The sequence below is a fragment of the Micropterus salmoides genome, unplaced genomic scaffold, assembly GCF_014851395.1.
Source record: "Micropterus salmoides isolate LMB-PRFRI ecotype aquatic unplaced genomic scaffold, ASM1485139v1 Ms_hic_scaffold_4, whole genome shotgun sequence".
Taxonomy (NCBI): Eukaryota; Metazoa; Chordata; class Actinopteri; order Centrarchiformes; family Centrarchidae; genus Micropterus; species Micropterus salmoides.
In genome coordinates, this window is record NW_024043372.1 from 2,901,260 (window position 1) to 2,926,757 (window position 25,498).

The 25,498-nt window shown below is 40.7% G+C and overlaps 3 protein-coding genes across 5 annotated transcripts; all 3 read left to right on the forward strand.

Moving 5' to 3' along the window:
* The first annotated feature begins 234 nt into the window (after nt 1-234).
* On the forward strand, nt 235-16,898 carry LOC119886330 (nuclear factor 7, brain-like). 3 transcript variants are annotated; one of them, XM_038696988.1, is made up of 3 exons: nt 235-517; nt 6,885-8,259; nt 16,818-16,898. In XM_038696988.1, the coding sequence occupies exons 2-3, from the start codon at nt 6,898-6,900 to the stop codon at nt 16,845-16,847; spliced, it is 1,392 nt and encodes a 463-aa protein (XP_038552916.1). In that variant the 5' UTR covers nt 235-517; nt 6,885-6,897; the 3' UTR covers nt 16,848-16,898. The 3 variants fall into 3 exon arrangements, with proteins under 3 accessions (XP_038552916.1, XP_038552915.1, XP_038552914.1); XM_038696987.1 differs by lacking the exon at nt 16,818-16,898 and adding an exon at nt 6,753-6,795 and having other exon boundaries at nt 238-517; nt 6,885-9,036; XM_038696986.1 differs by lacking the exon at nt 16,818-16,898 and having other exon boundaries at nt 241-517; nt 6,885-9,034.
* On the forward strand, nt 15,289-16,849 carry LOC119886332 (nuclear factor 7, brain-like). Its single transcript, XM_038696990.1, has 2 exons — nt 15,289-15,360; nt 15,446-16,849. Exon 2 carries the CDS (start codon nt 15,459-15,461, stop codon nt 16,845-16,847), a length of 1,389 nt encoding a protein of 462 aa, XP_038552918.1. The 5' UTR covers nt 15,289-15,360; nt 15,446-15,458; the 3' UTR covers nt 16,848-16,849.
* A 6,281-nt stretch (nt 16,899-23,179) lies between the features above and the next one.
* Nucleotides 23,180-25,109, forward strand: LOC119886329 (nuclear factor 7, brain-like). Its single transcript, XM_038696985.1, has 2 exons — nt 23,180-23,290; nt 23,375-25,109. Exon 2 carries the CDS (start codon nt 23,388-23,390, stop codon nt 24,780-24,782), a length of 1,395 nt encoding a protein of 464 aa, XP_038552913.1. The 5' UTR covers nt 23,180-23,290; nt 23,375-23,387; the 3' UTR covers nt 24,783-25,109.
* The last annotated feature ends 389 nt before the right edge of the window (nt 25,110-25,498 follow it).

Below are 25,498 nucleotides of genomic sequence, written 5' to 3' on the forward strand. Positions count from 1 at the left end.
ATAATAATTAAATATTTTAGTTTTAGTGTGTTTAAAATGATATTAATCAATTCCAGTAGCACTTACAATCATTCTGACTTTTGGGTTAGACATTCAAGAGTGTTATCTTATCTTAAACCAGGCATATACTCCAAATGGTTCAGGAACTACATTCAATTTACTTTGGATCTGCCTTGAAGAGGCGTTTTGCATGAATTTTACAGGAATGTTAAGAGGTGCGCTAAATATCCAGTAGTGAATCAGTACTTTGGAATGAAAGACAACCTGTGTTACAGGTGAAGAAACAGCTTTTATGAAAGGTCTGACAAAGATCAAACCCCTCACTGACTCACCAGAGACAAACCAGGAAACAGCTTCTTATCCTTCCTCACTACAGAGACACAGAGTGAAAAACAGACAATCAGATTCACCTTCAGACCAAACTGACAACTTCCTCTGAGTGAGTTCAGCTACAGGAGAGAAAAGTGGAAAACTACAACACTGCTGCTTCAACCTGCTGACGCTCCACACACTGAAGGTGAGTTTGACTAAAAACACAACTCAAATGACTGTTTTTCCACTTTTCCAATGTCCTTTTCCCCCTTTAGTTGTCTTTTTACCAGGTAGTTTATTCATCATTATACAACGCAAGGTTGTACACACAGGCGGGGGTGAAATCTTACACAGACACAACAGATTTCCACTTTGTGTACAGTTGAGTTTGTACAACTGTTTGCCATTACAATAAACAACAAACATACCTGGTTTGTTTTCTAACTCTATAGATTTAGGGTGAATTCAGGTAATTTGGGACAGCATAAGAAAAAAGCCTTTTTCTTCTCCCCTGAAAAGTTTAAGTCAAAGTTATTGGTGCTAAGACCTTGCTGTGAATGCACATAACTAAAGTCACACTACATAGTTTATGTGTCATCACACGGGGGGGTGTGGTCTGCACCAAACAGGAAGTTGATCCCAAAAAACAAGAGTTAACAGAAAGGACATAGGCTTTAGCTTGATTTTGATATAAGGGTAAAACATGTTATGACTGATATAATGTGGATTTAAATGATATACAAAACATGTATGGTGTCATAGTGTACCAACATACAAAATATTGTTTGGAAAATATGTTTACATTTTTTAAATTAGTAAACACTAGTGTGGATTCATAAAACCAGATATACAGAGGGACCACTCATGTATGTCAACACAGAACCACAGAGATGTAACCTACAGGCAACTTTTAAGTAGATAGAGTAAAATGCTATTGCTAATGATGCTAATCCCTTCAAATTAGCCTATTCCAACAATCTTCTGACAATGGTAAACAATAAAGCAAATGGTAGTGCTGTAACCTATAATTAAGTCTAATCAAGAAGCAATGCTGATGCATGCAGGCGTTTGTAACTTTAGACATATATTTATTTAATTTAAATAAGTTTAAAATAGGGGAGAGCGGGATAAGTTGTCTCGTGTGTAGGTTGGGATACTGCTCATAACTCCAACACTAGGGGCGCTATGACAAAAATCAAATTTTGTGTGACTTCTTTTTCTTTGTTCACCTTCCTGTTCACATGTGGTCAAGGTCACTCTAATCAGAGGTGAGCACAATTATTTTTATCATTTTGCTTCAAAAGTAAAACATTTGCACTTTACATTTTATGTATTCCAACCTTATTAGGTGTGAATGTTCAAAATGATAACTATGCACAAAGTAAAGGAGACAATAACGTGTCTTTTGATACTTCAGCTGTAGTGCTATGCTAAGCTAACCTTGAGATTTAGCCAACATTAGCACACATGTCAACTTTGGGACAAGTTGTCTCAATGACTTTGGGGCAAGTCGTCACATGTGATTAGTTGCTCCAGTATAAATAAACACATAGAACATGCTCAAAAAACTATGTGAAATTGTGTAATTACCTCTGACACTAGTGTTAAATTATTCTGTAAATAGAATATTATGCACTGTTGTGAGTATATGGGGCAAATTGTCACAAGTGCACACTCTCTATTCAACAGTCTACAGCTCCATAATGAGATAAGATAGGAAGACGTAATGAATACAAAACTTCTGCCCAAGACTTCATTCTTTCATTTTGTATGACATTTGTACCATTGTGATGTACGGTGCTCAGTAAATATTAGACAGTGTGAAAAGTGTGAAAACATACCCCTACTTTTTTAAATTTATGACAAGAACGAGATCACAAGATAGAATTACAAAAACTGTCCCAATATACCTGAATTCACCCTAGTGTGGTGGTTTATTCTGGTCTGATGAGAATTTCCCTCTCTCACACATAGGAAAACGCACAAACACACTCAGCAGTCCACTACTCGCCCCAGATGTGCGATATTGCAACAAAGTTAAAGTTTCAGTACCCTGTTCAGAAGACTATTGCTCAAGGAGAAACGCAGTTCAGCCCTTTATGGTAGGTACAGGTAATATTAAAGTGTTATGGCCTTTTTAACAAGGGAAGCGACACTCCGCCTGCGTATTCGCCTGTGCTTCTCATGTGAACAGACACGGAGACAAGCGCTCCACGAGTAAATGGAAGGCGATCAATAGATAGTAACCATGGCAAAGTGAAACTATAGGCAAGGCAAGGCAACTTTATTTGTATAGCACATTTCAACAACAAGGTAATTGAAAGTGCTTTACATAAAACCTAAAACCAACAGGGAAATATGTAAAAGTTTAAAAGCAAAATATAATAAAAGTTACAGTGTTACAATCAGGATTAAAAGAGTTAAATGGAAAATAATAAAAACCTAAAAACAAAGACAAAGAAAACAGGACAGTCAAAGTTACAGTGCAGTGTAAGTTATCAATAAAAAGAAAATTCTTAAATATTTAATTAAAAGCAATGGTAAAAAGAAAAGTCTTCAGTCTTAATTTAAAAGAACTGACAATTTCAGCAGACCTGCAGTTATCTGGGAGTTTGTTCCAGATATATGGAGCATAATAACTGAACGCTGCTTCTCCTTGTTTAGTTTTGACTCTGGGGACAGAAAGCAGACCTGATCCCAGACGACCTGAGAGGTCTGGATGGTTCGTAACGAAGCAGAAGATCAGAAATGTATTTTGGCACTAAACCATTTCGTGCTTTATAAACTAACAGCAGGATTTTGAAATCAATTCTTTGACATACAGGAAGCCAATGTAAAGACCTCAGAACTGGAGTGATGTCCACCTTTTTGGTCTTAGTGAGGACTCGAGCAGCAGCGTTCTGAATCAGCTGCAGCTGTCTGATGGATTTCTTAGGGAGCCCTGTAAGGACACTGTTACGAGTCGACTGAAGATAAATGCAAGGATAAGCTTTTCCAGGTCCTGCTGAGACATAAGTCCTTTAATCCTTGATATATTCTTCAGGTGATAGGCTGATTTTGTAATTGTGTTAATATGGCTCCTCAAATTCAGGTCTGAGTCCATGACCACACCAAGATTTCTGGCTTGATTTGTGGTTCTTAACATTACAGACTGAAGTCGAGCACTTTCAATCGTTCCTCCCTGGCTCCAAAAACATTACCTTCAGTTTTATTCTTGTTTAATTGAAGAAAATTCTGGCACATCCAATCATTGACCTGCTCAATACAGTTACTCAGTGCCTGTATGGGATCATAGTCCCCTGGTGAAATGGTTATGTAAATCTGTGTGTCATCTGCATCATTATGGTAACATATTTTGTTGTTTTTCATAATCTGAGCCAGTGGAAGCATGGAAATGTTAAACAAAAGAGGTCCCAGAATGGAGCCTTGGGGAACTCCACATGTCATTTTTGTCAGCTCAGATGTGTGATTACCTATAGACACAAAGTAGTCCCTGTCCTTTAAGTAGGATTCAAACTATTTTAGTACTGTGCTAGAAAGTCCAACCCAGTTTTCAAGTCTGTCTAGTAATATGTGGTGGTCGACCGTGTCGAATGCTGCACTGAGATCCAATAATACTAAGACTGAAATTCTGCCACTGTCAGTGTTTAAATGGATGTAATTGAAGACCTTAACAGAGACGGCTCGTCTCAGTGCTGTGGTGTGGTCGAAAACCTGACTGGAAGACATCAAAACAGTTATTTAGTGCCAAGAAAGCACTGAACTGTTGAAAAACAGCCTTTTCAATGATTTTATTTAAAAATGGGAGATTTGATTTGGGCCTTTAATTGCTCATTAGTGAACTGTCCAGATTGCTCTTTTTTAAGAGTGGCTTATTGACTTAAATTTTCAGGGCCTGTGGGAAAAAAACCTGAGAGGAGAGACATATTGACAATTTGTAGTAGATCTGAGGTCATGCATTTAGACACATTTTTGAAAAAACCTGTTGGCAACATGAAGAGGATTTCAGATGTTGTATTATGTCCTCCAGGTTTTTATGGTTAATAGAATCAACTTGTTTCATGCTATATGAATAGTTTTTAAGTGGACACAGGGACAAGACATATCCTGTTACTGACATGGAGGCACTGATTGCTTGTCTAATTGTTTGAATTTTGTCTGTGAAGGAGGAGGCAAATTCATTGCAGGCCCTGGTGGATAGAAGTTCAGAGGCTACAGACACAGGAGGGTTGGTTAGCCTGTCGACAGTAGCAAACAGGGCACGTGCATTATTAGTGTTTTTGGTGATGATGTCAGAAAAGAAGGACCGCCTTGCATTGCAAGTCTTTCTTTATAGATGTCATAATGAACCTGGAGATTTGATTTCCGCCACCTGGGTTCAGCTTTTCGATACTCTCTTTTTTTAATTCTTACCAGCGTGCCATTTCTCCATGGAGATCTTCTCTTACCAGAGACCACCTCCACCTTGGCTGGTGCAATGGCATCAATAACATTTGTAATTTTAGAACTGAAATTATCTACAAGCTCATTGACTGAGACCCGTGAGAGGGCAGGTGTTGAGGAGAAAGCCTCAATAAATTTTTCACTAGTGTTTTCAGCGATATGCCGTTTTGTGATCACCTCTGTTTTAACATTTGTGTGCACGCAGATAACACTCTCAAAGAAAACACAGGAATGATCAGAGAAAGCAACATCAGTCACCACAACCTTGGAAATGTCCAGACCCTTGGAGATGACCAAGTCCAAAGTGTGCCCCTTATTGTGCGTGGGCCTCGTCACATGTTGAGTCAGTCCATAATTATCAAGAATACAACACAGGGTAAGTAACGTTAGTTGATAGGCTATGTTATATATAAGCTATTATTCATATTGCTGATAAATCTAGTCATGCCGAAAAGCGATTGCAGTCTGCTGGAGCTGTATTGCCCAGTCTCTTCAATCACTTTCTGGCAATTGAAATAGCCTACTGCATTTTATGGGTTGTATTGGCCATTTAAAGGCATTTTAAGAGGTAAAAAGTACTAGGTGAGCTATAATCTGTCAAATATAACTCCTGAATGAAATCAACTAATTTCAGGCCAGAAATAACCTTTCAGTCAATAACAAAAGGCTTCCATCTTTTTCTGGTAAGTGAAATACTGCATTTCATGAGTTGTATTGGCCATTTAAAGGTATTTTAACAGGTAAAAAAAGAGTGGATTGGTTGGTAGGCCTACACAGGAAGTAAAATAATGTCATTGCAAAATTGTCTTCATTTTATATCTAAGTTGGCAGTAAGTCATGTCAATTAGGCTACAGCCCATTTTCCAAATATAAACAACGATATTACACAGAGGCCTACCAAACATCAGTTTTTGGCGGACGATCTCTTTTCGGCACGACACCGGCAGCCTGGTGAAACTAGTTTTGTATTCATTCATTCCAGAAATGATGAAATAAAACAAAGTCAAATTGTAGTGGTAGTGATGGCGCAATGGATGAGACGCCACCATTGTGTCCCTGAGCAAGACACTTAACTCCTAGTTGCTCCAGAGGCGTGTGACCTCTGACATATATAGGAATTGTAAGTCACTTTGGATAAAAGCGTCAGCTAAACGAATAACTGTAATGCGTCTGTTAGCCTACTTTCTATTTGCCACAGTTGGTAACAATTTTATAAAAGCAATAGCTCACTTCAGGCCGTGATATACGCTTATTAGGCAATATCACGGTGAATGGGCGTTGTTCGGCCCGGCGCGAGCGGAGCGCTATACCACACCCTGTCGTGAGCTATTGCTTAAATGATTTTAAGTAATTTTATGCATCATGTTGTGTCTGTGTGTCCTGTGATGGACTGGCGACCTGTCCAGGTTGTACCCCGCATTTAGCCCGATGTCAGCTGGGATTGGCTCCAGCCCGCGACCCTGCATAGATAAGCTCATATGGAAGATGGATGGACTTTGTTTGTTGTTGGGGCAGCATGCTGTCTGGGTTGTGAACTACAGCAGTATAATCCCCTTCCACAAGTTTGTTCATGCCCCAATGTTTATTGATCAGTTTGTCATTAATTGGGTTGCCCATGTTTTGTAGTCCAACTCAAACACCCTCCACCAGGTTCCACAGGGCCAAGGTGAGCTCCAGGTGAGGCAGGCAACACATGAGGGTTAACAACAAAAGACAGAGTACAATAAGTCATTCAGATTTGTTAGTCAGATCTTTTAGATGCATTCATAGTGACTGTCAGTTGTTAAACTATCAATTAACATATTAAATACTTTCAAATCAAACAGGGACTAAAATAAAAATTGCAAAGAAAAAATATCTTGTTTGTGACTTGATTCTGTTTCTGTGGCAAAGCACACAACTGAATCTTTAATTTTAGAGCAGCAGGCTGCACACAGTCAGTCTACATATGCAGCAATGAATCAGTACTTTGAAATGAAACACAACCTGTGTTGCAGGTAGAACAACGGCAGAGCAGGTCTGACGCTCCACACACTGAAGGTGAGTCTGACTAAAAACACGACTCAGAGTGGAAGTTAGTAGAGGCGGGAGGGGAGCCATGACTGACTGTACTTTCTGTCTGCTTTCAGCTTCAGAGACAAAATGGCTTCCAGATCAGAGGAGGATCTCTGCTGTCCGGTCTGTCAGGAGGTCTTCAGAGATCCTGTTGTTCTGTCATGTAGCCACAGCTTCTGTAAAGTCTGTCTGAAGAGCTGGTGGAGACAGAAACAAGCACCCGAGTGTCCAGTTTGTAAGAGAAGATCTTCAAAGGAAGATCCACCTCGTAACCTGGTGTTAAAGAAGCTGTGTGAGGCCTTCTTACAGGAGAGAGATCAGAGAGCTTCAGAGGCTCTCTGCAGTCTGCACTCTGAGAAACTCAAACTCTTCTGTCTGGACCATCAGCAGCCAGTGTGTGTCGTCTGCAGAGATTCAGAAAAACACAGCAACCACAGATTCAGACCCGTCGATGAAGCTGCACGACAACACAAGAAGGAACTTCAGGAAACTCTGGAGCCCTTAAAGGAGAAGTTAAAGGTTTGTGAACAAGTTAAAGTGAAGTTTGATCAAACAGCAGAACACATGAAGGTCCAGGCCCGACACACAGAGAGGCAGATTAAGGAGCAGTTTAAGAAGCTTCAGCAGTTTCTAGAGGAGGAAGAGGAGGCCAGGATGGCTGCACTGAGGGAGGAAGAGGAGCAGAAGAGTCAGATGATGAAGGAGAAGATGGAGGCTCTGAGCAGAGAGATAGCAGCTCTTTCAGACACAGTCAGAGCCACAGAGGAGGAGCTGAGAGCTGAAGACGTCTCATTCCTGCTCAACTACAAGGCTGCAGTGGAAAGAGTCCAGCAGCGCCCCCTGCTGGATGATCCACAGCTGCCCTCAGGAGCTCTGATAGACCAGGCCAAACACCTGGGCAACCTGACCTTCAACATCTGGAACAAGATGAAGGACATGGTCTCCTACACTCCTCTCATTCTAGACCCAAACACTGCTCATCCAGAACTCATCCTGTCTGAAGATTTGACCAGTGTGAGACGAGGAGAGAGACAGCAGCTTCCTGACAATCCAGAGAGGTTTGATAAACTCTGGTCTGTCCTGGGCTCTGAGGGCTTTAACTCAGGGACTCACAGCTGGGATGTCGAGATTGGAGACAATACAGGCTGGATACTGGGTGTGTTAGCACAGTCTGTCCAGAGGAAGGGAGACAACATAGAGTCTGGATTATGGGGAATAGGGTTCGTTGAAGGTAAATACTTTGCAGGGTCCCCATCAGCTCCACTCACTGATCTCAGAGTTCAGAAGAAGCCCCAGAGGATCAGAGTGAATCTGGACTGGAACAGAGGAAAGCTGTCGTTCTCTGATCCTGATACTAACACACACATACACACCTTCACACACACTTTCACTGAGAGGCTGTTTCCATTTATTTACACTGGGGATGAAGTGAAGCTGTCAGCAGTGAAGGTCTGTGTGACAGTGGAACAGAGCAGTTAGAGATAAAGAGGATGATTATATTCATGATGTTGTTGATTTCTTAAAGGGAAAAGTCTCTGAATTTAACCTGTTAAGCTGCACCTGTCCTCCTGCTGTCTCATTATTCCAAACATATCTTTATTTTCTTTCACTTGTTGTTTTTTATTCTTTGTATTTTCTTTTTCTTGTTATTTAGTTTGACAATCAGCTTTTTGTTTCTCCTGTCGGCCTTTTCATATGTAAAATGATTTCACTGAGTTTCTTTATGTTTGTTTGGTTTAGCCGTTTCTTTTTTATCCACACTGTCGTTTTAAATAGTTGTTCATGTTTTATTATTTTTACTTGTGTGTGTGGAGCCATGAAGACCAGCAGCCACTTTGTGGAAGCTGATGAGGATTAATTAATTACATGTGTGAAATCTTTACAAAATATGAAATATAGGTTTTAAATGATCCAAAATATTTGTACAAACACATCAAAAATCACAGTTTGATGTGACGAAGCCGTGATGATTCTGTCTGTCAAAGTGTGTGTTAACAGCTTATGATGGCTGATGGGAATGTCTTTAGTTCTGCGGGTATTTGGTCATAAACCAAAGTGTTGGAGACGTGAACATGTTGACCTGATGATGGCGCTACATGGAAGTTTTTCTTAAAATATCTCTTTTTATGTGTTTTTATTTCATAACTTTTCCAAATGACTCTTTTAGTTCATAATGTGTCTTTTCACAACAACTGAAAAACAGCATTATGAATGAAACATCCAAAAAATCATGACTGATAGGAGCTGCCACTTTTCACATTAAGTGAGTGGCCTACTCAGCCTGAGTAATAGTGAAGTTGTATTTTGAATGTAGTTACTGAACTTCCTCTAACTTTAACCCTAATGTAGCCGACTCCTGTTTACTCTGTGGTTTCAGGAGCAGGCCTATAAGCCTATGCACCCCCAGCCCTTCTGCATCCATGATCAGGAACATTCTGCTTTTCTGTGCTGATTTTCTGTCAATCTTTTTGATAGAAAGAAGCTGAATTTTCTTTGTTGCTGTTCACGAGTTGATGCTGAGGCCCAGAGTTATAAGCAAACGTTTCAATGGTTTACTGTTAGTATTTTTCATACCACTCATTTCCTGAAGGCTGTTTCAGAGATGAGTCAAGCCACAGACTCCAAAACTTTTCAAAGTAAAAGCTCTCAGTTCAACGGGAAATAAAGCATTGCCAGGTAAAGTTGGGAGGTTGTATCAAAGTGTAGCTCCCTATCTTACTATACAGTATATTATGTACATGTAGTTTAATTTGTCTGAGCATTTTCAATTTTACACCCTTTTATTTTATCCCACTTCTCAAGAACCAGATGAACGCAAACACAAAAAGCTCCACATTTAATAATCACACATAGTAGTTGTAATGCCTGCAGGACATCCACCACCTCACTGTCATCAATGTCGGCAAATTCAGTTAGCAAACCCATATCTGTAAAATATAATACAGACAATTTTCACATTAATACACCGCAGATGATGAGAGCAAACATGTCCTAAATACTAAACTTTACCAGGAAAATATTTCCCAAATATATCTTGAACTCCATCTAAATCAGACTCACAGAAACTCCCGAATTACTGGGAGAACATTTATCTCCTCATGACACGAACTGAGAACAACCAGTGGAAAGTCAGACTGATATAGAAAATAAATCATTATTATTGTTTGTTATTTTAATAAGTGTTTCTTGGCAGGAGAAATATTACCGCATGTCGAAAAGAAAGACATATTTTCAATGTAAGATATATTTGCTATATGTTTTTAGGTTTTTTTTCTCTCATTTTGTAATTTATATTTATTATTTATATGTGGCTTTGTGCTTTGGCTACATGTTTGAACTAAAATATTATGCCGATAAAGGTAACTGAATTTAACTGAATGAGCTGACCGAGAGAGTGAACAACACAACCGTCTGTATTTAGTAGCAGGGAAAACAGGCCTGCCCACAGAAATGACTGGGGCCCTGAAAAGGTCCAGTAAATGGGCCCTCCGGAAATCTGCTTTAGTCATGTCAACGCATGCTGTGCTCTCTCTGTCTCCTACATAAACACTTACATGGCATGCGGTGCCATGCGGTGAACATCATTAGTGCTGAACTGCATGGGCCCCCCTAGCAGCTGGGCCCCTGAATGCTTTCCCTTTTTTCCCCCCTCATGGGCGGCCCTGAGGGAAAATAGTAGGGCTGCAACTAATGATTATTTTCGTAGTCGACTAATCTGTCAATTATTTTTTCAATTAGTCCATTAGTCACAATTATTTTCTGTCAACCCCTAACCAAACCATTTAACTAATTAAATATCTTTCAAGTGAATTACTGATCTCACACAGCCTAACTAGCTATCAGAATGAAAACTAGAATCAATGCCAGTGGAAAATAGGGAAGAAGACAAGACAGGGTAGGCTACTCCTATAATTCACTGATTTACTATTGCATTTTTTAACGTGTTAGCTAACACAACTAAAATAGAGTTCTCTTAGCCAGCATCATCCACAAGAGCTCACAACCACAAATGTAAAGAACTACGGAGAGGCTGCTCCAAGATAACAGCCAGGTTTTCTCACCCAAAACAATAAGCTCACAGTCAAATAATTTATTGCCAAGTAGGTTTTAACATACAAGATTTTTTGCATTTTTACAAAAGATTTTTACAAACCATTTTGTAAAGACAGAATAACAGCTGTAAGGAAGTATCTTACAGTTCTGCTCTCTGCCTTTGCTGCTCTGTTGTAACTCATGTCAGTTTAAACTCTTTAACCTGTGTGTTGTAGTGTTTAAAGGTCAGCAGCTGGGAAACACATCTGTTACCTTAAAACACTGGAGGAGTTGTGTTGGTCGCTTCAGGGGCACTCGGGAATTCCAGTGTTGAAAACTGTAAAATTAAAAAAAGACAATTTCATTAAGAGTAAATTTATCAAAACCTGCTTTATTGACAAGTAGGTTTATACACACAAGGAATTTGCTTTGGTATTTTGGGGCGTAACAATAAACATAGTATATTCAGTGTACTTTGGAAATGTAATAGGTTATGGATTACAAGTTACCCTATTAAAAATGTAATAGTAGTGTAACTATTCAATTACTTTTCAAAGTAATGTAACTCATTACATTTAATTACTTTTTTATTACATTTCTAATGAACGTTTTCAGCTGTTAACCATTTTCAAAGACAGCTTGAGAGGCAGTTTAACTGGCAGACGGGTGACGCTGCAAATTCAAACATGAGAACCAATCGAAAGCATCAGAATAGCATCAAACTTAATACTACCACTAAACAGCTGTGGCTGGAAATGACAAAGTATCATACTCTCAATTTCTATTCAATTCAGTTCAATTCAATTCAATTTTATTTATATAGCGCCAAATCACATCAACAGTTATCTCACAGCGCTTTTCATAAAAGAGCAGGTCTAGACCGTACTCTATGAGGTTATTTACAGAAGCCCAACAGTTCCCACCAAGAGCAGCACTAGGAGACAGAGGCAAGGAAAAACTTCCTTTTAAGAGGCAGAAACCTCGAGCAGAACCATGGCTCAGGGTGGGCGGCCATCTGCCTCGACCGGTTGGGGTGAAGGAGAGAGAGGGAGAGAGAGAGAGCGAGAGAGAGAGAGAGAGGGCAGGAGAGGAAGAGAGAGAAAAAGAGAGGGATGTAAGGAGAGAGAGAGGGGAGGGAGGCAGCCTACACAATATACACACAGAGGTACAGACAGTAAAGGTGATGTTGCTATAGACACAGATGCACAGATGGTACAGATATTTATAGTAGTGTTAATGGTAACAGTCGTAATGTTAATTATTATAATAACAATAATAACAATAGGACTAGCAACAATAGTCGTTGCAGCAGAGGGTGTCGAGCAGGAACACGGGGGCAGCAGGTGACCCGCAACCACAGATCCAGACTCCACAGCTCCAGAGCCAGAAACACCTGCAGGAAGTGATAGGAGGAGAGAGGAGAGGGACGAGAAAGCACAAGACTACCAGAAAGGGGAGAAGTTGTGTTAGTAACATGCAATAATGGGATAAGGTTGCATACAGAGGGAGAGAAAGTAGAGGAGAGAGGAGCTCAGTGCATCATGGGAAATCCCCCGGCAGTCTAGGCCTATAGCAGCATAACTAAGGGATGGTTCAGGACTCACCTGAGCCAGCCCTAACTATAAGCTTTATCAAAGAGGAAAGTCTTAAGCCTACTCTTAAATGTGGAGATGGTGTCTGCCTCCTGAACCCAAACTGGAACCTGGTTCCACAGGAGAGGAGCTTGATAGCTGAACGCTCTGGCTCCTAGTCTACTTTTGGAGACTCTAGGAACCACAAGTAACCCTGCATTCTGGGAGCGCAGTGCTCTGGTGGGGTAGTACATTACTATGAGCTCTTTAAGATAAGATGGTGCCTGACCATTAAGAGCTTTGTAGGTAAGAAGAATAATTTTAAATTCTATTATGGATTTTACTGGAAGCCAATGCAGAGAAGCTAAAACGAAGAAAGAAATGTGATCTCTTTTCCTGGTTCCTGTCAGAACACGTGCTGCAGCATTCTGGATCAGCTGAAGAGTCTTAATGGACTTTTTCGAGCAGCCTGAAAATAAGGAATTGCAGTAATCCAGCCTAGAAGTAACAAATGCATGGACTAGTTTTTCTGCATCATTTTTAGACAGGATGTTCCTGATTTTCGAAATATTACGTAGGTAAAAAAAGGCGGTCCTTGAAATTTGCTTAATGTGAGACTTCAACGACATGTCCTGATCAAAGATAACTCCAAGATTCCCCACAGTGGTGCTGGAGGCCAGGGCGATCCCATCAAGGGAAAATATATCTTTAGATAATGCGTCACGGAGGTGCTTAGGCCCCAGAACAATAACTTCAGTTTTATCTGAGTTTAACATTAGAAAATTACAGGTCATCCAGGTTTTAACATCCTGAGGGCACATTTGAAGTTTAGCTAACTGATGAGTGTCATCTGGTTTGATCGATAGATATAACTGAGTATCATCTGCATAACAATGAAAGCTTATGGAATATTTCCTGATAATGTTGCCTAAAGGAAGCAGATATAAAGTGAAGAGGATAGGTTCGAGGACAGATCCTTGAGGAACTCCATGACTAACTTTGGCATGCATGGAGGACTCATCGTTAACATGTACAAACTGAAATCGATCTGATAAATAGGACTTAAACCAGCTTAGAGCGGTTCCTTTAATGCCAATGAAATGTTCCAGTCTCTGCAATAGGATCTGATGGTCAATGGTATCAAATGCAGCACTAAGATCTAATGAAACCAGTACAGAGACAAGTCCTTTGTCTGATGCAATAAGGAGGTCGTTAGTAAAATAAAATAAAAACATGAAAACACATAATTGTTTGTGTGGTATTTGTCACGCCCTGCCGGTTGGCCATCCTTTGTGTTTACTTTTGAGTTTAGTATCTGCCTTAGTATGTTGAGTTTTGGTTTCTGTCCTGTCTAGTGTCCAGTATGTGCTATATAGTCTGCTTGTCATGTCAAGTCTCTCTGTTTTCCTCTGCTCTCTCTCTCTGCCTCGTTAGTCTCATGTCTGTCACCTGTGTTGCTCCCGCCCTGCTCGTTAGTCCCTGTGTGTGTATATATACCTGGTGTTTCTGTCTTGTCCTTGTCCGGTCATTGTTCATGTTACCCCCCAGTCTGTCGTGTGTGTACTCTCTGCTTGTCTTGTCTTGTCTTGTCTTGTCTTGTCTTGTCTTGTCTTGTCTCGTATCCCTGTACTTTTGGATTTTGGATTTCTGTTTTTCAGCCACTCACCTGTAAGTGTGCTCGCTTTTGGTTGTATTAAAACCCTTCTTTGAACTATACCTGCTCCGCTCTGTGTCCTGCGTTTGGGTCCTCCAACCTGCCTCCACACCACGATCGTGACAGTATTGGTTTAAGCAGACTGTGTTTGTCTGTTGTTGTGAGATAGATGAAGATCAAATCAGATTGATGACCAATTTGTGCAGAAATCAAGGCAATTCCAAAGGGTTCACATACTTTCTTCTGCGACTGTACATATTATACATGATAATAGAAAAAAGGGGGTAAAAATCTTTGGATTCTAGAAGATGGTTTTGGTTCATGAGGATAGTCGAGAGGTGGTTAGACTTGAGGAGTTAGGAGAGTAACTAATCTTTTAGTAATCAAACTTGGTCAGCTCTACACTGCAGTGTATTTTCTATCTACTATGTTTATTGTTGAACAACAAAATACTTACTGGTAAACCTACTTGGCAAAAATTCTGATTCTTTCTTAATATATCTCTTTTTGTATGTTTGAATGACACTTTTATGACTAAATGTGTCTTTTCACATCAGAGATGTTGTCACCAGTCAACACAAATAACACTGAAAAAAATACAATTATGAATGAGTTTAGTTTGAATAGTAAATCAAATTATTTCATGGTCAGGGGAAAGTGGGAGAAACATTACTGCACATATTCAGTGGGCCACATAACCCGGAAGTAAACCTGGAAGTTAGAAAGATTTTTTTGGCTTTTGGGCCAGGTGAGCATTTCTAATTGGGCTGGATAGACGCCGTCTTGGGGTCTGGTATCAAGTTCTAGTAACACATCCATGCTGAACACCCGGCTGAGGCTTTATTCATTATTTTCTATTAGCTTCCAGAAAGTGCTCACGAATCTTCCTGATATGCCAAATTCTCAATTCCAAGAACATTCCCAGGATTTTAGTAAGTTAACTCCTCTACATTCAACACTGAGCACAAACAGCTTTTAGAGCAGCCTGCTGCACACAGTCAGTCTACATATCCAGCAATAAATAAGTACTTTGGACTGAAACACACCCTGTTACAGGTGAAGCAACAGCTTTTATCAAAAGGTCTGACAAAGCTCAACCCCTCACCTGACTCACCTGAGACAAACCAGGAAACAGTGTCTTATCCTTCCTCACTACAGAGAGACACAGAGTGAAAAACAGATTCACCTTCAGACAAAACTACCAACTTCCTCTGAGTGAGTTCAGCTACAGGAGAGAAAAGTGGAAAACTACAACCCTGCTGCTTCAACCTGCTGACGCTCCACACACTGAAGGTGAGTTTGACTAAAAACATAACATTAAAGTAGAGGAGGGAGGGGAGCCATGACTGACTGTACTTTCTGTCTGCTGGGGTTTCAGCTTCAGAGACAAAATGGCTTCCAGATCAGAGGAGGATCTCTGCTGTCCGGTCTGTCAGGAGGTCTTCAGAGATCCTGTTGTTCTGTCATGTAGCCACAGCTTCTGTAAAGTCTGTGTGAAGAGCTGGTGGAGAGAAAAACAAGCACCTGAGTGTCCAGTTTGTAAGAGAAGATCTTCAAAGGATGATCCACCTGTTAGTCTGGTGTTAAAGAACCTGTGTGAGGCCTTCTTACAGGAGAGAGATCAGAGAGCTTCAGAGGCTCTCTGCAGTCTGCACTCTGAGAAACTCAAACTCTTCTGTCTGGACCATCTGCAGCCAGTGTGTCTCGTCTGCAGAGATTCAGAAAAACACAGCAACCACAGATTCAGACCCGTCGATGAAGCTGCACGACAACACAAGAAGGAACTTCAGGAAACTCTGGAGGCCTTAAAGGAGAAGTTAAAGGTTTGTGAACAAGTTAAAGTGAAGTTTGATCAAACAGCAGAACACATGAAGGTCCAGGCCCGACACACAGAGAGGCAGATTAAGGAGCAGTTTAAGAAGCTTCAGCAGTTTCTAGAGGAGGAAGAGGAGGCCACGATGGCTGCACTGAGGGAGGAAGAGGAGCAGAAGAGTCAGATGATGAAGGAGAAGATGGAGGCTCTGAGCAGAGAGATAGCAGCTCTTTCAGACACAGTCAGAGCCACAGAGGAGGAGCTGAGAGCTGAAGACGTCTCATTCCTGCTCAACTACAAGGCTGCAGTGGAAAGAGTCCAGCAGCGCCCCCTGCTGGATGATCCACAGCTGCCCTCAGGAGCTCTGATAGACCAGGCCAAACACCTGGGCAACCTGACCTTCAACATCTGGAACAAGATGAAGGACATGGTCTCCTACAGTCCTCTCATTCTGGACCCAAACACTGCTGGTCCAGAACTCATCCTGTCTGAAGATCTGACCAGTGTGAGACGAGGAGAGAGACAGCAGCTTCCTGACAATCCAGAGAGGTTTGATAGTTACTGCGCTGTCCTGGGCTCTGTGGGCTTTAACTCAGGGACTCACAGCTGGGATGTCGAGGTTGGAGACAATACAGGCTGGTCACTGGGTGTGTTAGCAGAGTCTGTTCAAAGGAAGGGACTCATACGGTCTGGATTATGGGTAATAGGTTTCTATGAAGGTAAATACTTAACATGGTCACCATCAGCTCCACTCACTGATCTCAGAGTTCAGAAGAAGCTCCAGAGGATCAGAGTGAATCTGGACTGGAACAGAGGAAAGCTGTCGTTCTCTGATCCTGATACTAACAGACACATACACACCTTCACACACACTTTCACTGAGAGGATGTTTCCATCCATTCACACTTTAGATGAGTTGAAGCTCAGACCACTGAAGGTCTGTGTGACAGTGGAACAGAGCAGTTAGAGATAAAGAGGATGATTATATTCATGATGTTGTTGATTTCTTAAAGGGAAAAGTCTCTGAATTGAACCTGTTAAGCTGCACCTGTCCTCCTGCTGTCTCATTATTCCAAACATATCTTTATTTTCTTTCACTTGGTGTTTTATTGTTTGTATTTTCTTTTTCTTGTTATTTAGTTTGACAATCAGCTTTTTGTTTCTCCTGTCGGCCTTTTCATATGTAAAATGATTTCACTGAGTTTCTTTATGTTTGTTTGGTTTAGCCGTTTCTTTTTTATCCACACTGTCGTTTTAAATAGTTGTTCATGTTTTATTATTTTTACTTGTGTGTGTGGAGCCATGAAGACCAGCAGCCACTTTGTGGAAGCTGATGAGGATTAATTAATTACATGTGTGAAATCTTTACAAAATATGAAATATAGGTTTTAAATGATCCAAAATATTTGTACAAACACATCAAAAATCACAGTTTGATGTGACGAAGCCGTGATGATTCTGTCTGTCAAAGTGTGTGTTAACAGCTTATGATGGCTGATGGGAATGTCTTTAGTTCTGCGGGTATTTGGTCATAAACCAAAGTGTTGGAGACGTGAACATGTTGACCTGATGATGGCGCTACATGGAAGTTTTTCTTAAAATATCTCTTTTTATGTGTTTTTATTTCATAACTTTTCCAAATGACTCTTTTAGTTCATAATGTGTCTTTTCACAACAACTGAAAAACAGCATTATGAATGAAACATCCAAAAAAATCATGACTGATAGGAGCTGCCACTTTTCACATTAAGTGAGTGGCCTACTCAGCCTGAGTAATAGTGAAGTTGTATTTTGAATGTAGTTACTGAACTTCCTCTAACTTTAACCCTAATGTAGCCGACTCCTGTTTACTCTGTGGTTTCAGGAGCAGGCCTATAAGCCTATGCACCCCCAGCCCTTCTGCATCCATGATCAGGAACATTCTGCTTTTCTGTGCTGATTTTCTGTCAATCTTTTTGATAGAAAGAAGCTGAATTTTCTTTGTTGCTGTTCACGAGTTGATGCTGAGGCCCAGAGTTATGAGCAAACGTTTCAATGGTTTACTGTTAGTATTTTTCATACCACACATTTCCTGAAGGCTGTTTCAGAGATGAGTCAAGCCACAGACTCCAAAACTTTTCAAAGTAAAAGCTCTCAGTTCAACGGGAAATAAAGCATTGCCAGGTAAAGTTGGGAGGTTGTATCAAAGTGTAGCTCCCTATCTTACTATACAGTATATTATGTACATGTAGTTTAATTTGTCTGAGCATTTTCAATTTTACACCCTTTTATTTTATCCCACTTCTCAAGAACCAGATGAACGCAAACACAAAAAGCTCCACATTTAATACTCACACATAGTAGTTGTAATGCCTGCAGGACATCCACCACCTCACTGTCATCAATGTCGGCAAATTCAGTTAGCAAACCCATATCTGTAAAATATAATACAGACAATTTTCACATTAATACACCGCAGATGATGAGAGCAAACATGTCCTAAATACTAAACTTTACCAGGAAAATATTTCCCAAATATATCTTGAACTCCATCTAAATCAGACTCACAGAAACTCCCGAATTACTGGGAGAACATTTATCTCCTCATGACACGAACTGAGAACAACCAGTGGAAAGTCAGACTGATATAGAAAATAAATCATTATTATTGTTTGTTATTTTAATAAGTGTTTCTTGGCAGGAGAAATATTACCGCATTTTAAAAAAGAAAGACATATTTTCAATGTAAGATATATTTGTTATATGTTTTTAGTTTTTTTCTCTCATTTTGTAATTTATATTTTATTATTTATATGTGGCTTTGTGCTTTGGCAACATGTTTGAACTAAAATATTATGCCGATAAAGGTAACTGAATTTAACTGAATGAGCTGACCGAGAGAGTGAACAACACAACCGTCTATATTTAGTAGCAGGGAAAACAGGCCTGCCCACAGAAATGACTGGGCCCCTGAAAAGGTCCAGTAAATGGGCCCTCCGGAAATCTGCTTTAGTCATGTCAACGCATGCTGTGCTCTCTCTGTCTCCTACATAAACACTTACATGGCATGCGGTGCCATGCGGTGAACATCATTAGTGCTGAACTGCATGGGCCCCCCTAGCAGCTGGGCCCCTGAATATTTTCCCTTTTTCCCCCCTCATGGGCGGCCCTGAGGGAAAATAGTAGGGCTGCAACTAATGATTATTTTCGTAGTCGACTAATCTGTCAATTATATTTTCAATTAGTCCATTAGTCACAATTATTTTCTGTCAACCCCTAACCAAACCATTTAACTAATTAAATATCTTTCAAGTGAATTACTGATCTCACACAGCCTAACTAGCTATCAGAATGAAAACTAGAATCAATGCCAGTGGAAAATAGGGAAGAAGACAAGACAGGGTAGGCTACTCCTATAATTCACTGATTTACTATTGCATTTTTTAACGTGTTAGCTAACACAACTAAAATAGAGTTCTCTTAGCCAGCATCATCCACAAGAGCTCACAACCACAAATGTAAAGAACTACGGAGAGGCTGCTCCAAGATAACAGCCAGGTTTTCTCACCCAAAACAATAAGCTCACAGTCAAATAATTTATTGCCAAGTAGGTTTTAACATACAAGATTTTTGCATTTTTACAAAAGATTTTTACAAACCATTTTGTAAAGACAGAATAACAGCTGTAAGGAAGTATCTTACAGTTCTGCTCTCTGCCTTTGCTGCTCTGTTTAACCTGTGTGTTGTAGTGTTTAAAGGTCAGCAGCTGGGAAACACATCTGTTACCTTAAAACACTGGAGGAGTTGTGTTGGTCGCTTCAGGGGCACTCGGGAATTCCAGTGTTGAAAACTGTAAAATTAAAAAAAGACAATTTCATTAAGACTAAATTTATCAAAACCTGCTTTATTGACAAGTAGGTTTATACACACAAGGAATTTGCTTTGGTATTTTGGGGCGTAACAATAAACATAGTATATTCAGTGTACTTTGGAAATGTAATAGGTTATGGATTACAAGTTACCCTATTAAAAATGTAATAGTAGTGTAACTATTCAATTACTTTTCAAAGTAATGTAACTCATTACATTTAATTACTTTTTTATTACATTTCTAATGAACGTTTTCAGCTGTTAACCATTTTCAAAGACAGCTTGAGAGGCAGTTTAACTGGCAGACGGGTGACGCTGCAAATTCAAACATGAGAACCAATCGAAAGCATCAGAATAGCATCAAACTTAATACTACCACTAAACAGCTGTGGCTGGAAATGACAAAGTATCATACTCTCAATTTCTATTCAATTCAGTTCAATTCAATTCAATTTTATTTATATAGCGCCAAATCACATCAACAGTTATCTCACAGCGCTTTTCATAAAAGAGCAGGTCTAGACCGTACTCTATGAGGTTATTTACAGAGGCCCAACAGTTCCCACCAAGAGCAGCACTAGGAGACAGAGACAAGGAAAAACTTCCTTTAAGAGGCAGAAACCTCGAGCAGAACCATGGCTCAGGGTGGGCGGCCATCTGCCTCGACCGGTTGGGGTGAAGGAGAGAGAGGGAGAGAGAGAGAGCGAGAGAGAGAGAGAGAGAGAGGGCAGGAGAGGAAGAGAGAGAAAAAGAGAGGGATGTAAGGAGAGAGAGAGAGGGGAGGGAGGCAGCCTACACAATATACACACAGAGGTACAGACAGTAAAGGTGATGTTGCTATAGACACAGATGCACAGATGGTACAGATATTTATAGTAGTGTTAATGGTAACAGTCGTAATGTTAATGATTATAATAACAATAATAACAATAGGACTAGTAACAATAGTCGTTGTAGCAGAGGGTGTCGAGCAGGAACACGGGGGCAGCAGGTGACCCGCAACCACAGATCCAGACTCCACAGCTCCAGAGCCAGAAACACCTGCAGGAAGTGACAGGAGGAGAGAGGAGAGAGACGAGAAAGCACAAGACTACCAGAAAGGGGAGAAGTTGTGTTAGTAATATGCAATAATGGGATGAGTTTGCATACAGAGGGAGAGAAAGTAGAGGAGAGAGGAGCTCAGTGCATCATGGGAAATCCCCCGGCAGTCTAGGCCTATAGCAGCATAACTAAGGGATGGTTCAGGACTCACCTGAGCCAGCCCTAACTATAAGCTTTATCAAAGAGATAGATAAATGTGGAGATGGTGTCTGCCTCCTGAACCCAAACTGGAACCTGGTTCCACAGGAGAGGAGCTTGATAGCTGAACGCTCTGGCTCCTAGTCTACTTTTGGAGACTCTAGGAACCACAAGTAACCCTGCATTCTGGGAGCGCAGTGCTCTGGTGGGGTAGTAAGGTACTATGAGCTCTTTAAGATAAGATGGTAAATGTAAATGCTTTGTACTTGTATAGCGCCTTTCTAGTCTTTTCGACCACTCAAAGCGCTTTTACACTACATCTGCATTCACCAGTCACCACCGAGCCTAAGTGCTCAAACGGAAACTAACATTCACACTCATTCATACATTGGACACTTCGACACGCAACTAGGGGGAGCCAGGGATTGAACCGCCGACCTTCCGATTAACGGCCAACCCACTCTACCTCCTGAGCCATAGCCGCCTGACTATTAAGAACTTTGTAGGTAAGAAGAATGATTTTAAATTCTATTCTGGATTTTACTGGAAGCCAATGCAGAAAAGCTAAAAACAGGAGAAATGTGATCTCTTTTCCTGGTTCCTGCCAGAACAGGTGCTGCAGCATTCTGGACCAGCTTAAGAGTCTTAACGGACTTTTTCAGCCTGATAATAAGGAATTGCAGTAATCCAGCCTAGAAGTAACAAATGCATGGACTAGTTTTTCTGCATCATTTTTAGACAGGATGTTCCTGATTTTCGAAATATTACGTAGGTGAAAAAAGGCGGTCCTTGATATTTTCTTAATGTGAGACTTAAACGACATGTCCTGATCAAAGATAACTCCAAGATCTGGTTTGATCGATAGATATAACTGAGTATCATCTGCATAACAATGAAAGCTTATGGAATATTTCCTGATAATGTTGCCTAAAGGAAGCATATATAAAGTGAAGAGGATTGGTCCGAGGACAGATCCTTGAGGAACTCCATGACTAACTTAGGCGTGCATGGAGGACTCATCGTTAACATGTACAAACTGAAATCAATCTGATAAATAGGACTTAAACCAGCTTAGAGCGGTTCCTTTAATGCCAATGAAATATTCCAGTCTCTGCAATAGGATCTGATGGTCAATGGTATCAAATGCAGCACTAAGATCTAATAAAACCAGTACAGGGACAAGTCCTTTGTCTGATGCAATAAGGAGGTCGTTAGTAAAATAAAATAAAAACACATAATTGTTTGTGTGGTATTGGTTTAAGCAGACTGTGTTTGTCTGTTGTTGTGAGATAGATGAAGATCAAATCAGATTGATGACCAATTTGTGCAGAAATCAAGGCAATTCCAAAGGGTTCACATACATTCTTCTGCGACTGTACATATTATACATGATAATAGAAAAAAGGGGGTAAAAATCTTTGGATTCTAGGAGATGGTTTTGGTTCATGAGGATAGTCGAGAGGTGGTTAGACTTGAGGAGTTAGGAGAGTAACTAATCTTTTTGTAATCAAACTTGGTCAGCTCTACACTGCAGTGTATTTTCTACCTACTATGTTTATTGTTGAACAACAAAATACTTCAAAAATTCTGATTCTTTCTTAATATATCTCTTTTTGTATGTTTGAATGACACTTTTATGACTAAATGTGTCTTTTCACATCAGAGATGCTGTCACCAGTCACCACAGATAACACTGAAAAAAATACAATTATGAATGAGTTTAGTATGAATAGTAAATCAAATTATTTCATGGTCAGGGGAAAGTAGGAGAAACATTACTGCACATATTCAGTGGGCCACATAACCCGGAAGTAAACCTGGAAGTTAGAAAGATTTTTTTGGCTTTTGGGCCAGGTGAGCATTTCTAATTGGGCTGGATAGACGCCGTCTTGGGGTCTGGTATCAAGTTCTAGTAACACATCCATGCTGAACACCCGGCTGAGGCTTTATTCATTATTCATCATTCATCATTTTCTATTAGCTTCCACAAACAGCTTTTAGAGCAGCCTGCTGCACACAGTCAGTCTACATTTCCAGCAATAAATCAGTACTTTGGACTGAAACACACCCTGTTACAGGTGAAGCAACAGCTTTTATCAAAGGTCTGACAAAGCTCAACCCCTCACCTGACTCACCTGAGACAAACCAGGAAACAGCATCTTATCCTTCCTCACTACAGAGAGACACAGAGTGAAAACCAGATGATCAGATTCACCTTCAGACCAAACTCACAAATTCCTCTGAGTGAGTTCAGCTACAGAAGAGAAAAGTGGAAAACTACAACACTGCTGCTTCAACCTGCTGACGCTCCACACACTGAAGGTGAGTTTGACTAAAAACATAACATTAAAGTAGGAGGGGAGGGGAGCCATGACTGACTGTACTTTCTGTCTGCTGGGGTTTCAGCTTCAGAGACAAAATGGCTTCCAGATCAGAGGAGGATCTCTGCTGTCCGGTCTGTCATGAGGTCTTCAGAGATCCTGTTGTTCTGTCATGTAGCCACAGCTTCTGTAAAGTCTGTCTGAAGAGCTGGTGGAGACAGAAACAAGCACCTGAGTGTCCAGTTTGTAACAGAAGATCTTCAAGGTCAGAACCACCTCGTAACCTGGCGTTAAAGAACCTGTGTGAGGCCTTTTTACAGGAGAGAGATCAGAGAGCTTCAGAGGCTCTCTGCAGTCTGCACTCTGAGAAAATCAAACTCTTCTGTCAGGACCATCAGCAGCCAGTGTGTGTCGTCTGCAGAGATTCAGAAAAACACAGCAACCACAGATTCAGACCCATCGATGAAGCTGCACGACAACACAAGAAGGAACTTCAGGAAACTCTGGAGCCCTTAAAGGAGAAGTTAAAGGTTTGTGAACAAGTTAAAGTGAAGTTTGATCAAACAGCAGAACACGTGAAGGTCCAGGCCCGACACACAGAGAGGCAGATTAAGGAGCAGTTTAAGAAGCTTCAGCAGTTTCTAGAGGAGGAAGAGGTGACCAGGTTGGTGGCACTATGGGAGGAAGAGGAGCAGAAGAGTCAGATGATGAAGGAGAAGATGGAGGCTCTGAGCAGAGAGATAGCAGCTCTTTCAGACACAGTCAGAGCCACAGAGGAGGAGCTGAGAGCTGAAGACGTCTCATTCCTGCTCAACTACAAGGCTGCAGTGGAAAGAGTCCAGCAGCGCCCCCTGCTGGATGATCCACAGCTGCCCTCAGGAGCTCTGATAGACCAGGCCAAACACCTGGGCAACCTGACCTTCAACATCTGGAACAAGATGAAGGACATGGTCTCCTACACTCCTGTGATTCTGGACCCAAACACTGCTGGTCCAAGACTCATCCTGTCTGAAGATCTGACCAGTGTGAGACGAGGAGGAGAGAGACAGCAGCTTCCTGACAATCCAGAGAGGTTTGATTATTACTACTCTATTCTGGGCTCTGAGGGCTTTAACTCAGGGACTCACAGCTGGGATGTCGAGGTTGGAGACAATACAGACTGGTCACTGGGTGTGTTAGCAGAGTCTGTTCAAAGAAAGGGAGACAACATAGGGTCTGGATTATGGGGATTATGGTTCTTTATAGATAAATACTTAACATGGACACCATCAGCTTCACCCACTGATCTCAGAGTTCAGAAGAAGCCCCAGAGGATCAGAGTGAATCTGGACTGGAACAGAGGAAAGCTGTCGTTCTCTGATCCTGATACTAACACACACATACACACCTTCACACACACTTTCACTGAGAGGATGTTTCCATCCATTCACACTTTAGATGAGTTGAAGCTGTCAGCAGTGAAGGTCTGTGTGACAGTGGAACAGAGCAGTTAGAGATAAAGAGGATGATTATATTCATGATGTTGTTGATTTCTTAAAGGGAAAAGTCTCTGAATTTAACCTGTTAAGCTGCACCTGTCCTCCTGCTGTCTCATTATTGTCGTATTATCAATGTGTCCTTCTGGCCCTGTTTGTACAGTGTGTGTATTATTATTTTGACTTGTGTGTGTGGAGCCATGAAGACCAGCAACCACTTTGTGGAAGCTGATGAGGATTAATTAATTACATGTGTGATATTTGTTTATTTCATAACTTTTCAGAATTACACTTTTATTTCATAAAGCGTCTCTTCACAACAGCGGCGTTGTCACCAGTCAGCGCCGATAACCCTGGAAAAATACTATTCTGAATTCAATTCTGAGTTCAATTCTCTTGAATAATATATAAAATTATTTCACTTTGAATCTCCGAATGATCAAATTAACTCCAGGGGCTGTTCAGTGACTTGGAAAGTTTCTCCCATGAAGTTATTTCACAGAGTTGTTCAGAGTGTTTCTTTGTCTTCAAGGTAGACATTCTGGCACGATACTAACTCACCAGGTACAGGTGTATTTACACCACAATCAGCTGAAACAGTCACTAACTTTGGTGAACTCTAATGATGTGATTTGCTGAACTTAAGTTAAAATAGCAGCACCACAGTGTAGAAATTTAAGTAAAGACTGCATTTAACATTTTTACATGTGGTGGTGGTGGCGCATAGATAAGAT

Coding starts and splice junctions, on each gene's coding strand:
- LOC119886330 (XM_038696988.1), top strand. CDS start 6,898: ATGGCTTCCAGATCAGAGGAGGATCTCTGCTGTCCGGTCTGTCAGGAG. Junction 8,260..16,817: donor TGAAGCTGTCAGCAGTGAAG/GTCTGTGTGACA, acceptor AGACCACTGAAG/GTCTGTGTGACAGTGGAACA.
- LOC119886332 (XM_038696990.1), top strand. CDS start 15,459: ATGGCTTCCAGATCAGAGGAGGATCTCTGCTGTCCGGTCTGTCAGGAG.
- LOC119886329 (XM_038696985.1), top strand. CDS start 23,388: ATGGCTTCCAGATCAGAGGAGGATCTCTGCTGTCCGGTCTGTCATGAG.